Source organism: Phocoena sinus, chromosome 2 (assembly GCF_008692025.1).
Source record: "Phocoena sinus isolate mPhoSin1 chromosome 2, mPhoSin1.pri, whole genome shotgun sequence".
NCBI classification, from domain to species: domain Eukaryota; kingdom Metazoa; phylum Chordata; class Mammalia; order Artiodactyla; family Phocoenidae; genus Phocoena; species Phocoena sinus.
This window is the reverse complement of record NC_045764.1, coordinates 36,590,708-36,605,033: the sequence shown is the minus strand read 5'-3', so window position 1 is coordinate 36,605,033 and position 14,326 is coordinate 36,590,708. Positions and strand designations below refer to the sequence as shown.

Below are 14,326 nucleotides of genomic sequence, written 5' to 3'. Positions count from 1 at the left end.
ACGGGGAAAGGAGTGACTGCGATTGGCTGGAACCAATCAAGCATCACCCCGTGGGCTGGGAAGGGCCCGGGAAGCAGGTGAGAGGAGAACGGCTCCCCAGGCCCTTCACGGTGTGTTGGGGAGGAAACACACCGTGTCTGCCATGGCTCAGCTCCTCCTTTCATAGGTGGGGACTGGAGGGGGAGGGGGACTTTCTCAAGTCAAGTCACACAGGAGCTGGTGGCAGTCAGGGGTGAATGCAGTTCTGACTCTTGGGCAGGCTGTTTCATCACAACCTGTTGGTCCTGGCCTAGGTGATCTCGAGTCTGGAACTAAAAATCTGATTCTCTCTGAAAACTTTTCTCTCTAGAGTCACCTTAAGTCCATGGGCAGCCTGGGACATAATTCTCCAGAGTTAACTCAAGCCCTTGAAGTCTGGCTCAGTAGGAGGCAGACAGGCTTCCCTGCCTTAATGAGAAGTTGCTATGGCTCGGTAGTTAAAAGCTCTGAAGGCAGGCAGAGCAATATCAGACCCCATCCCTGCCTTATCCGCTGTTTGTTGAGCCCAGCGGACTACCCCGGCAGCAGCTGGCAGTAACACCTTCTGCCAGTGAGACTGTTCGTAACAGTCACCCCATCAATGATTACATCAATCCATGGCCAGCCAGCAAAATACAAACCACTCGATATATCTCAGGCAAAGCAGTGCTGATGAGAGGAATTGGCTAAAAGATGCTGGAAGAGCTGGAGACACAGAAGCATGACAAGGGTGTTTCCAAAGGGATCAGGAAGCTGCCAGGCCCCAGAAGGACACACACCTTGCGGCTGAGCTGCTAGAGGTGCCGCCCCTATGCACACCACCAGCTACTGTTGCCACCAACCCAGCTGCAGCCACTGCCGTGAAGCTGCCAGAGCCAGTCTGGCTTTTCCCTTCCTCCTGCATTCTAACCTCCTCTGTGCCTCCATGGGCTGAACCCAACTAGAAACCAGCTGGTCAGAGGAGTGGGATGGAAAAGAAGGGACGGTTGTCCTGTTAGATCATATGTGGGACAGAAACACGTGAGATGAAGGTCAACAGCATGGATCTCAGAGTCAGAGAGGCCTGGGTTGGTGTCCTTATTCTGTGACCTGGAGCAGGTCACCTCCCCTGTGTGAGTTTTAGTTTCCTCATCTATAAAATAGGAATGCTAATACTCATCTCAGAGTTCTTGTGAAGGTTCAAAAGGAAATGATCGTAAGGGGCTTCAGACCAGTGGCCAACAGCTTAGAAGGGGCTGGTTCCTGAACCTACCCTGCTCCTGCCTCTCACTTCAGGGCCTTTGTACTCTGTGCTTTCTCTTACCTCTGCCTGGAATGTTCCTTCCTATATACTTTTTAATGTTATTACTTTGTAGCCCAGACAGGACATTTTTAGTTGCAAGAGACCAAAATTTAGACCCAAAGGGCTTAATCAAAAGCAGAAGTTGTTAAAGCCGAAAAGTCCCAGCATAATTCTGACTTCAGGTATGGCTTGATCAGGGATTCAGGCAATAACATCAGCACACATTAACTCTGGATTGGATCACGTGCCTATCTCGATATCAATTTCTGTGGCTGGGGATGTGGTACATACGAAACATTCCACCCAAATAATTTGCGCTGATACTAGGCGTGACTGTGGTTTCCCAGAGGAAAATTAGGTAGCTATAAGGATGAATGGGTGCTGGGCAGGAAAAACAGCTATCCATTCATATTTCAGCTCAGGGAAAACATCCTGGTGCTCACTCTCCTCTGTTCAAGGTTAAGTCATTTCCCACTGTGCTACACAGTCAGAGCTCCTTGGACGTCACGGCATTCATCAGCTTATAATTGTACTCTGATGGAGCTGAATGAAGGAGCCTGCCTTCCACCCCAGATTGTGAGCTCCATTGATAGGCAGGGGCTATTTGGCCATCACTGTATCGTCAGTATCCAGCCCAGTGCCTACACATGCTAGACGCTCAACAGAGTCTGTACGTGAAGGGATGAATCTGGGACCCCGGTTATTATGAGGCCCAGCCTGCTACTGTGACTTTTTCCAGCTGCACTGCTTCTTAGGCTGGAGTCTTTCCCCTCCAAAGTCTTCTCTCCCCTGCAAGCAGGCTTGGGCACACTTATACAGGACACCCCTCCCGAGAGAAGAGAATGACAGTTTTCCCATGGGACGTGGGAGGCCTGAGACCCAGAACTCAGGGCGGGTGATTCAGGCCATCAGAAGCAACTTGATGAATCAGGAGAGAGGCCAGAGGAAAAAGGAGGGTTACTTTGGATTAAGAGCTTTAAGAGGAGTGATTCATGATCGTTGCGGCTGACATTTAAAAAGCCCCAAATACTTCTGGTAAACAGTGTGCTGCTTTGCACTTTGCCTCCCGTTTATCCTGGGAATGAAGCAGCCCACAGTCGCTCTGGGGTGTATCATATTTCACTTTCTGCTTCTCAAGCATCAGTGATGTTTGGCTCCTCAGTTTCCCATGTGTAACTTACTATCGCCAAAACTTATTTTCATGGAAGTGCTTGCACAGTAGACAGTTTGGGCTTTGGCGTCAGTTAGGGCACAGTGTGCACCCAGGTTCTGCCGTCTGCTCTCTGTGTGACCTAGGACAAGTTACTTAACCTCCCCGAGCCTCCATGTTCTCTCCAATAGCGAAAAGATGACAACATCAACCTCACAGGGCTTTGGGGATATTTAGACTGGGATGCTTCTTTGTAGTGCAAATTCCAGGTTTAACCAAAGCTGTGGCAGGTGGATGGAAGGGGTGGGAAGGAGCATGTGCGTCAGGCGAGGGAGGAGAACGGGGAAGCCGCAGGGCTCTGGGGTCTCCCTGCTCTACCCAGGGGTGGGCGTGAGTCTGAGTCCCCAGTAGAAAATCTGTGAACTGACGCTGGAAGGGCTCTTTGCCCAGATATAAACTCTGCCAGACACAGGGCGCAAACAGCATGCCTTCAGGGCCTAGGAGACAAAGTGAGACACTGTGTGTGTGCGCGAGTGTGTGTGCGCACACGCGTGTGTATGAAGGTGTAGGGTGGCCAGTCGGCCTGGTTTGCCTGGGACTGTGGGTTTCCCAGGGTGCAGGACTTTCAGTGTTAAAACCTGGAGAGGAGAGTCTTGGGCAACCTGAGACACGGCTGGTGACCCTGTAAGTGTGTCTTTTCCCTGACTTGTGCCTGGAGCCCAGAGGAGCTTCAGCACCCTGAGGACTCCAGGGCCTGAGCTTTCACAGCCTCAGGAGTCAGTGCCAGGACCCAGCTGATAACATGGTGTGGGGTGCCAGCAAAAGAGAGAGTGGGGGGTGATCTCACTGCCTCACCTCAGAACCCCCCTCAGACACTCCCAGAAGTAACTGGCTGAAATGTTGCAGGAGGCTGGAGGCCTGCCTTAGCAGAGGGGGAAAGAGCCAGCAAAATGTGGGTCATTACCACCATGGTGACCAAGGTGAGGTCTGGGGAAACATGGGTTCCATATAAGGGCCAAGCCAGAACCCGGCACTTAGTGTGATTTTTGTCATTATATTTTCTATTGGGCCATTGATAGTCTAGAGTACTACTTTTTACTTTTCATCTGGTCACTGTAGGGAAACCTTTCATGTTGGTAACTCTTGAATTGATTTCTGAGTATCCTGAATATAAAGCTACATTACTTGCCATTAATGATCAATTTTATCTCCAGTTCCAGGATCTGCGCTCTAATTTCTAAGCCACGTCTCATTGCACTTCTCAGACCGTCTAGATAACATTGGCTAATAGCAGCGCTGGTTGTTGCCTTTCGTTTTATTTCTGAATCCATTAATTATGCTCTAGTCAAGGGCTTCTTGGCCTTGGGGCACTCTTTAGAGTAGACCCGCTGAGTCCCAGCCCTGGGGAGTGTTCTAGTGCTTCACTCTTAAATATCCTGAAAGCTCTTAGCTGGAAATAAATATGCTTCATTGTATTAAAGAAGCATCTTCTGTTTTTAAGAGCCTTTGTAAAGGGTGGGTATTGGGTTATTAAAGACCTGCGTCAGCTCTCGTTCTAAAAAACCTCAGTGTCTTCGGCTGTAAAATGGGGGCAGGGGTAGGGGAGCGGGAGGAGCAATAGTAACCACTTCATGGGGCCGTTTTGAGGAATACGTGAGCTCACACACGTGAAGTGCTTGTCACACAGGCTGGCCGGTGCCATCACTGTCACAGGTCCCATCTCAGGGCTGTCTGGACACACTGCTCTCCTCCTCCAGGCCAGGAGACCCTGTGTTGCTCCCCTGCTCCTGCCCTGAAGGAGGGGCAGTCAACAGCGATCCTGGCCCCCCAGAAACCAAGTGCTCTTTTCAGGTGGAATTTGGCTGAGAGCCACAGGCTGGGCGGTTGGGAGGCTGGGTGGGTTGGGATGAGCCCCCCAGGGAAAGAACAAGAGCTGGAGGACTTCATGGGTCCTGGCTGTGCCCCATCCAGTTGTGTGACCTTGGCTTGTCACTTGACCCCCTGTGACCTGCTTCTTGAGAAGGCCATTCCTGAGGAAGCCTGAGGCCAGTCCCACCTACCCGGGAGGTGGAGAGAGGCCAGGGACGGAGCCAGGGCTGGGGCACTGGGTCCAGGGTAGAGGGAGGCATGGACTGTTGTTATTAAATAACAACATGACCTGCAGGGCAGACCCTGTGATTTTCCCCCAAGGTACCAAATTCCTCCCCCACACTGCTCCATGCTTGTCTCCCCCTGCACACACCTGGACAGTGCACTTTTCAGAGGAGGAAGGCAGAACCGGCCACAGAATCTGTGGGATCCAGTGCGACATGAAGAGAGCTGAGGTGTCAGGACTGCGAGGCAGTCCTAGTGGCATCTGGTCCCTGTATTCTTCCCTTCCGGTATTCTTGGGAAATGAAGCAGTAAGTACCTACCCTGGCTGAACTAGTGGAGTTGGTCTCTGACCTTTACAACCAAATAACAGCAATGTTAGGAATTTGGGACTTTCTCCAGTAGGTGGGAGAGGATATGACCCCCTGGTGTGGTGGGAAAATGTGGATGGAGCCAGGGAGCTGGCACTGGGGGCAGAGCTCCTTGTTGGGAGTGGAGGAGTCTGAGACGGCCGGAGCTAATAAGGTCGTTTTGAGGAAGGGGGTCCACATTAGGTTGTCAATCCTGAGCTCCAGGAGAACCACGAGTACCAAGGTCTGGAGCCAAATAGACGAGAGAAATGCAGGTGTACGTCTGAATTCTGGTGTGAGAGGACAGCATCTGGGGGCTTCTCTCTCCTGTTCTCACCTATAGGAAGTGCTGCTCCCTCCTTACAGTTCTGGCCTAGGGGTGGATCATCCAGTCCCTCCCTTATCTGAGAAAGGCTGGAACATTCAAACACTTTATTAAAGGCTTAGGAGTACAGACAGAAATAAAGATCAGGAGGCCAGGGGCCTGGAGAGGATGATCAACAGAGGTCTTGCATCTGGGGGTGGCTGGATCCCCCTTATCCAGGAGCAGAGGGCATGTCCAAAGAGTTCCCCCTTCTCAGTCCCTCAGCTCAGCCAGGCTCTATGTTTTCATTTCCCCTCATCCCTTCTGGAGCTGGGATGGGCTGAGGGGTACATAACTTTTTCACCAAGCAATTCAACTTTTAGGAGTCCACCTTACAGAAAAAGATACATTCAAGGATGTTCACGGCAGCCCTGTTTGTGATATCCTAATAGCTGTGTGTGTGTGTGTGTGTGTGTGTGTGTGTGTGTAATATTTAACATAGAAACAGGTCTGGAAGCATATGGTCCAAACTGTTAACAGTAGTTACCTCTACGGAAGGAAGGGAGTGGGGAAGGAAGAGAGACTCTCCTTTGCCTCTGCACACTTTATATACTTCTGCTAAGTTTGATTTTTTTTTTTTACTATTTTTCTAGCACGTATTAATGTGTAAATTATAAAATGTGTAATTTTAAAACAATTTAAAAATTACATTGTAGAAACCTAGGGCAGGACAGGAATAAAGACGCAGACATAGAGAATGGACTTGAGGACACGGGGAGGGGAAAGGGTAAGCTGGGACGAAGTGAGAGAATAGAATTGACATATATACAATAAAATAGATAGCTAGTGGGAAGCAGCTGCATCGAATGGGGAGATCAGCTCGGTGCTTTGTGATCACTTAGAGGGGTGGGATAGGGAGGGTGGGAGGGAGACGCAAGAGGGAGGGGATGTGGGGATATATGTATACATATAGCTGATTCACTTTGTTATACAGCAAAAACTAACCAACATTGTAAAGCAATTTTACTCCAAAAAAGACATAAAAAAATTACATTGTACAAAATTTTGAAAGCTAGAGAAAGGAACCTGGTGAAGTCTGATGCCACAGATTTGTAGGGGTATTGAACCTCGGGGTCATTTCATTTCCTCAAGCAGTTGCTGGCAGTCTGTGGGGAGGCCTGGAGGAAGGTGGTGTGGAAAGGACCCAGGAGAAGGTGGCGAGCTAAGATGCAGGAGCTCAGTAATTATTCTAGGCACCTGATGTCAGTTAGCCCATTTAATCCCTGAGAGGTAGATAGCCTTAATCCTAGATTTATAGTAGAGGAAAGCAGCTTGGAGAGAGGATGTATGGCAGGGTTGGGGTTCACACCTCAGGGTGCAGGATCTCTCCCACTTGTGGCTGCTTCAAGTCCAGTTCAATGGGGAAGGCAAGGAGAGGAGTAGAAAACTGAGTGCCAGTAGCAGTCTTTGAAGGCTGACTGCTAGGTGGAGGAGGAAATAAAGCCAGGAGGGGGCATTGGTTGTAAAAAGGGTCAGCTTAGGTGTAAGAGGTGTGGAATCGGAGTCGGTTTTGGTTTTAGATAGAATAAAGCTGTGTGGGACCCTGCATCTTCATGTCTCTCATGAACTGGTGAAGCGGCCATGAGGACTGAGGAGTCTCCTGGGAATGGCCTGTGGTAGTGGGTGGGTGGGGGCCCAGGCTGGCCTCTGTCCCTGGGGTGACTTCTTTCCCGGCCCCACTGACCTCATAAGAACTGCTGGAGGGGACTTCCCTGGCGATCCAGTGGTTGAGACTTTGCCTTCCAGTGCAGGGCTATGGGGGTGGGGTGGGGTGGGGTGCCGGTTGGGTCCCTGGCTGGGGAGCTGGGATCCCACTGGCCTCGGGCCAAGGAGCCAAAACACAAAACAGAAGCAATATTGTAACAAATTCAATAAAGACTTTAAAAATGGTCCACATTAAGAAAAAAAAATCTTAAGAAAAAAACCAAACTGAAGTTGACCTTCAACTACAATTCTGAGCCTGATGGGCGTCAAGCACCTCTGCTTGGGGGAATGGATTGGGGGTGGTGGAGCAGTATGTTCTCCTGCGTGCCATGGAACTTCCGGGTACCCACATGGCTGGGGGTGCCTCTCCTGCAGCAGGAGTGGGATTGTTCGTGAGCCCCCTACATACCCCACGGGCTGGGATTCTTCATAGGGGTTCAGGAGTCCTGGGTGAGCCAGTGGGTGGCCCATGCCAGTGAGGTTTGGGTTCTGTCATTGTGACCCCTTTTGTGTCCCCTGTCACTGAGGTCTGGGGAAACTGGGTAGAGAAGTGTTCAGGGACCTCGAGGTGCAGATTATGGCCAGGGAAGGAGGGGTGGGGTGGAACTGATGTTAGGCAGTTGAAGCTGAGATGGGGGGTGGCGGGGAGAGACTGTGACTTCCTGGAGTGTCCCAGGCTGAGTTCCAGAGTATGGATGAAAGTGAGTGGGGTGGTTGTTCCTTGTGACCCCAGAAGTGGGCAGAGGACTCCTACCGTTGCTGTCTGCTCCTGCTTTGTTCTTAGCCTTCGCTTTCTAAGTCTAGAGTCTCCCGATTGCAGAGCTGGAAATCAGTTAATGCTGCTATCCAACAGGTCTCTGGCAACAGAGAGGGCAAGAGTCCAGCTCAGGACAGCAAAGGGCAGCGCAGGAGGCCAGCGAGGCGGTGCTGGGGATAAGGGTCCCCACCCCGAATTAGAGCAGGGCTCAAGGATTTCCAAGGTGAGCCCAGGACACCGAGGTCCTGCCTGCGAAGGGGAGCCCAAAGGGCAGCCTGAAGCCCCTGGAGGAGGCAAGGTCAGTGCAGGGAGTCATCAAGGCCTGGCTTCTCAGTGAGGCGGGGAGGGGAGGACAGAGGGCGTGAGATAGACTTTCAAGCACTCTCACGGTTCAAAGCGTTTTCTTCACCAATTAGTCTTTATTTAGAAGATTGCAAATTCTGCCTGGAAAAATTACGTTCAAAACCCAGCAAAACAGAGGCAGAAAACACTACAATTGATGGTAAAATTCTTTTTCTGTGTCTTTCAAGACAGCTTCTTTGAGCCGCTGGTACTTTTATAAGGCAAGGAGGCACACATAAGATTATTGCTAAATGTGCCTAAACTTGATAGTGTAAGTCAGGTGCCAGTGGTTTGGGCCCGCTCGGCTAGTAAAGAGTGCCAATAGCACAAAACTGCCCTCGGGTTACCCGGCCTTTGAGCTCTGCCGCCCTCGGGGAAACTGCCCGGTGCACACCTCCGGCCCGGAATATCCCGGCTCGAGGGGCGCCAGGGCTGTGGATCTCAGGCTTGTCTTGAAGCCCGAGCCGCCGCAGGGAACCCGCCTCCTGAGCCCGTCTGGCAGTCTCAGCGCTGCAGCAGGGACTCCAGCCCGGAGCACGCGTCCGGGTCTTTACAGTATCCGGGCTGGAGGCGGGAGCCCTGGCACCTCAGGGTCGTGCCAGGGCCGTGCTAGGAAAGGTGTGGACGGCGGGAGAGGAAAGGGACCCGTCGCGCCGGGGTCTCGGTTGACCGGGAGCCTCAGGGAGGGCGGGAGAAAGGGTGGGTCCGAGGTGGGCTGCTCCGGGGTCCTTGATGGACGCCCAGGAGTGCCACCCTCTAGCTGATCGTGGGAGGAGACCCAGGCACAGAGAGGCTATGTGATTCGCTCAAAGTCACACAGCGAGCCGATGGCGATATGTGTGGGGTGTAGTTCTACCAAAGCGTCTCGCGTCATCACAGGCCTCGACCGGCACGGCGGACGCCTGGTTCTGCTCCCGCAAACAAGAAGCCTTTGGGGCCTTGGGCGCCCCGTCCTTTGGTTAAGAGGAGAGTAGGACGGCGTCCCCAGCTTGCCCCTAAACGTAGCTTCTTAGCATTCCAGCATCCCAGCCTCCCGGTCGCCTGTGTAGGCGGGCATGGTGCTCCAGGTCTTGGCGCCAGAGGGAAAGCACAAGGACTGCGGCCCCCGACAATGACGCCCGGACCCCACCTGCCTGGGACCACCCGAAACAGAGGTCCTTCCACCGGCCTCTTTTAATGGCTCCGAGATAGTGACCGTTATCTCTACTTATCTATTAGTTATGCAGCTGCTAAGTTATGGAGCCGGAGCCGGTTTTCGAACCCATTGGTCTGGGTTTTGGTGGTCGCAGGCCCCAGATCAGAGCCCACCGGCCCGGGGTGGCTGTGTGTGGCCTTGGGCAAGTCTTTCTCCCCGCAGCCGAGTAGCGCGCCCCTTCCGTCGTGGCCGCGCACGCTCAGTGGCGGGAGGGGCCCGGGAGTAGGCGGCGGGCGCCCCAGCTGCTTTGCATTGACGCCAGCACCCGCTAGAGGTTACAGCTGGGGGCTGGGCGCGGCGTGCTGCCGGGAAAACCTGGCCCGGCAAACGGAGCCGGAGCCGCTCCGCCCGCAGCTCCCGGGTGAGCGCCGCCGCTTCAGCGCTTCTCGACGGCACGGCTTCAGATCCGACTGGAGCCGAGGTCTCTCCTTCCCTACCCGGGCGGACGCTGCCTCGCCGCCCCGACCGGCTTCCTCCGGCCCCTACCCCTCAACGGCAAGAGATCTAGGCTAGCTTTCTCCGCCACCAGCCCTGGGACCAGGAGCATTTATTTATTCGCGGGGCGGCAGGCGGAGCGGCCTGGGTGCCCGAGCCTCGAGAGTCGGCTGCTAAAGCGCCGCGGAGCGGGAACGGGGCGGTGAGCGGGCGCAGCAGGGAACTCACCTCCCTCGGGGGTCGTGCCGCCCCACGGCGCGGACTGGCCTGCTCTCGGGTCGGGAGAGCTCAAATCTCCTCCCCCGAAATTCCCCGGAAGCGCGGCGCGGCCGAGGCGAGCGCGGCGATGTGAGGGAAGAGGCTAACGGCTCCCGCTTCAGGAAGGGCATGTTCGGAGGGGCGGCCGCGGTGCGCTGCCCGCCCCACCGCCCCCTCCCCACCGCCGCAGCTGCTGCTCCCGCACCGCGATAAAAGGGGCGGCCGCACTTCCTGGCGCGAGACCGGCGCTCGCCGCCGTCTGCTCAGGCGGCCGCGAGGCGCCGGGCTGGCCGTTTACTGACCGTTTCGCGGCTACCCGCCAGCGTGTCGGCGACGCCGCCTCCAGCATGGGCTGTGCCCAGAGCGTCCACGCTTCCGAGAGCCGGGCGGTGTACCACGGCGGCAACGAGGCCGAGGACGCGCCGGTCCCCGCGGCGCCGCCGTTGCAGCCCGGCGGGCCGCGCCTCCCACCCGTCCAGACGACGGCCGCCTCGGCCCGGTCCTGCGGCTCCAGCCTCGTGGAGTCCGAGGGAAGCGGCGGCAGCGGCAGCAGCAACGGCAGCACGGTAAGGGGTGCCGGGCGGGCAGGGGCTTCGAGGCTTTGGTCCGCGGTGAAATTCGGGCTCCGTGGCGCGGCAGCTTTCCCACAGGGACGGGTGGGGCTCCCTCCCTGGCCGCGGTGCCCTGTTGCCTGGCTTTGGATGACTTTTACGGACGCCAGCGGGCCGTCTTGCCAGGGCAGCGACTGGAGGCGGACCAACCCTAGTCCTGGGCACCGTGCTTAGTAGAGTTGTGCTTAGGACGCTTTCCGAGACGCGGCTTCGGTTCGTGGGACACATCCGACCCGACGTGTCGAGCAGGAGGGACCTCTGTGAACTTGACCCAGGCGGTTGCATCCATTACCTCCCAAACAGCGGGTACAGAGGAACCCCCACCCCCACCCCCACCAGCCTAGGATATTCTGGCGCGACCCTGAACGTTAAGTCAGTGTGAACTTTGTTCCTTTGGTTCTCGTGGTGGAAAGTGAAGGTCGGCTAGCACTGTGAAGCCGGGGTACTGGACCCTACCACCGTGTTGCGTTTTCCCTCTGTCAGCTTTGCACAAGCATGCAGTTGCAGTTTTCCATTTTCTTTGGGACTATTAAAATGTAATCTGGAACATCAGCTTTGCTTCATTGCACATGTATTTGAGGTTCACTTTCATTAGCATGCATGTTGTACCTGAAGCATATGTAATTAGTATCAGAAACGCGATTTTTCAAGCATTCAGCAGAGCAAAGTTAATTTTTTATTAAGCGGTCTTACGGGGACAGTTTGTGACTGTGTTTTTAAATTGCATGTCTTCTCCAGCGCCTATTGCCTTGGCTATGTTTTGTCAGAGTTTCTGGGCTTAGTCTTTGTTAAGGTTTTCTAAAGGGAAGGTATTTTTCCTTTTTAAAAAAAGGAAAAAAATGTTCATGAAGGCAGACTGCAGCAGCTTTCCGGTTCTCTGATTTGAAATGTTAGAGCTGGAATTCACGCGTTTGTTTATGTGTTATTAAACTAGGGGAAAATATTCCTGTATGAATGGCTGCAGATTGTTGAGGATCATCCCTCTGGTTGCTGCTGTGTTTTAAAAGTCATTTGCAAAACTGTCTTGATTTTCTTGCTTATTGAGTACTGCTAGACCTCCCAAATTAGAGGGATAGAAATTGGTTCATTTTCTGTCTTAAATTACTAGCAGTCATCATGCCTTTTCTATAAAAGTGAAAAGTCTTTTTCAGTGTTGCATAACACAGATGAAGTGATTTCTCCCCCTGTCTTGCGGTATCTGAAAATTCAAATTCATTCTGATGATCAGATTTGGATTCCTTCTCCTACAGAGTCTTTGTAGAAACCTGTGATATTTTTTTTTTTTTTTTTTTGCGGTACGCGGGCCTCTCACCGCTGCGGCCTCTCCCGCTGCGGAGCACAGGCTCCGGACGTGCAGGCTCAGCGGCCATGGCTCACGGGCCCAGCCGCTCCGCGGCATGTGGGATCCTCACGGATCGGGGCACGAACCCGCGTCCCCTGCATCGGCAGGCGGACTCTCAACCACTGCGCCACCAGGGAAGCCCCGAAACCTGTGATATTTAAACAATTAATCTCAGCTGCTCTTAATGTCACTGTAATGCTTGTATGTTAAGCTATCTAACTGGCTTTAAAAAAAAAAAAAAAGACGTCACAGGTGAAGTTGAATATGGAAGCTTTAACAGTTTTCAAGTGTTTGACCCAAATCTGATATTGGTTATCTTGCATTAAGTAATATTAAACTTTTAGTCACTAACGTAGCTTTTTAAGAAAGAGTCCTGGGTCCTGGGTCCCGAATTCACCCAGGTGTCTTGTAAGCATTTCCATTGTAGCAGCTTGCTCTTCTGCCATCCACATTGCCTAGAGGTCCCCTGTGTTTCTAAGAGTCTCAAGTATTCTGCCCATTGTCAGACCATTGTCTTGAGTTGGGGTCCAGAAAAATACATTCATCATTACAGTGCTTAATCCACTGGTATGCGTATAGTAGGTGCTAAATAAATGTTTGTTGAGTTTTATTTTTGTTGTTAACTGAAGAAACTTTTTCAGTCCCTGGAATTGGATTCCATGAAACCTCCAATGTAGGCTTTAAGGTTAGGTTTTTCAGGAGGAGGAGTCAAATTATAAATAACCCCACAACCATAGAAATAATAGTCCCATGCTTGTTATTCATGAACTATATATGTTGATACCACATCTCAGTTACAGATATTTGTAATTAGGCATATCAGGTAATAGGCAGAGGTAAATATCAGCATTTTTTTAGTTCAGTATTTTTTCTTTAAGGAAATGAATCTTGAAATTAAGATATTCAATATACTTTGGAAATTTAAAAACCCATGTTTAGGGAAGATAAGCTTTCAGCAGTTTAGCAAAGTCAAATTATTGTATAATGAATTTGAATTCCTTTATATTAACACATCAAGATCCAATTTTAGTTCATTAAAAATATTTTTCTTAAAAATATATTAAGTTAGCTTATTGTTGAGTGAATTCCAGTCAGAAATTCATTGGGGAAGTTTTTGTATTTCTATAGCATATAGTAAACACCAGTTCATCAGAATGCTTGGGAGATTGATAATCAATTGCATTCTCGGATTAATCATCCCCTACACCTGTAGCGTATCCCACATGTGTTCCATGAAGCAATTTGTGGACTGTTAATAAGTTTTAAATGAATAAAGTGTCCGTGGTCAAATTAGTTTGGGAATTACTGGCTCAGACTAAGTTTGGCAGATTTCTTTCATACAGGATTTGTCAGAAAGCTTAATTTCCTAAAATGCACTGTGAATCTCCAAGTGGTGTTTAGAGTGTGCAACATTTCCCAAACGTGTTTGATTATGGAGCCCATTTGTTGAGGTGTATCTTAGGCCACATGTTAAGACACGATTCCTAACATGAGATACCGATATTCAAAGTACAAGAAATGTACTTAACAGTAAAACTCAATAAACATAATCTGTTTCTTAGTGATTCCAAAGCTACTTTAGGATCTTGTAATACATTAGGCTGGGTCATCTTTATGAACTTATTTAAGTATTACTAAAAATACTCTGGCTGTTTATCCATTTCAGGAGTTATAGTCTATGTGGTTACAGATAATGAATGCTGTATTCAGTTTGAACACTTACAGTTTTGTATCAGGATGCACTCTAAACTGTAACATTTAATATTTTCTTGTCAGTCTTTAGATTTACTCCGTTTTCCCTTTCCTTAGCTAGGACTTTGAGTTGCCCTTGAAAGATTTATGTGAGTATCCGAGGAGACCCTACGCTCACCGTCCCTCCCTTTTTGTGAACACCTAGTGCACTGCTAAAGACGGATGCCCTCCCCACCGTGTGTCACTGATCAGCTCTGTGAGGGGCAGTCACGTCTGTTTTGTTCCCTGCTGTGTCCCCCCACACAGTAGGCCTTCCACAAACATTGGTTGAATTGGAGAATTGTGTGGACTAGACTGTAGAAGTGAAAAATCCAGCCAGCCCATATAAAGGAGAAATAGAAACCAGTTTTAACTAGAGTGGAGGCTGTAGAATTTAGATTTGGTTTTTGGAAGTCTCTGGTACTGCTCTTTCAGAGCATTTGTTCTCAGGGAATAATATATTTCCACCCTGGTAAGCCCAGTAGATTTCCCTATAGAGATTTAAGGATTAGTGCAGCTGGGTGGGCAGAACACAACAGGTGACAGATGATGGTGTGGTCACACGCTAACCTCTAACCAGGGGTTACTGCCTTCAGCTCTCAGACCGATTCTCCATTTGTCTATCTCTAGTATTTGCTTGTGTCATTTTTTCCCCCACCTAGTTTTCTCTTATTTTTCACCACCTTCCCCTTCTTC

At 51.2% G+C, this 14,326-nt stretch overlaps 1 protein-coding gene across 1 annotated transcript in view; it reads left to right on the top strand.

Annotated features, from left to right (window-relative positions):
* The first annotated feature begins 8,120 nt into the window (after positions 1–8,120).
* Positions 8,121–14,326, top strand: part of PDE8A (phosphodiesterase 8A) — a 189,427-nt gene continuing 183,221 nt past the window's right edge. The window contains exon 1 of the mRNA XM_032618191.1: positions 8,121–10,512. Within this exon, the coding sequence (XP_032474082.1) occupies positions 10,294–10,512 (219 nt within the window). The 5' untranslated portion in view covers positions 8,121–10,293. The remainder of the gene's footprint in view (positions 10,513–14,326) is intronic.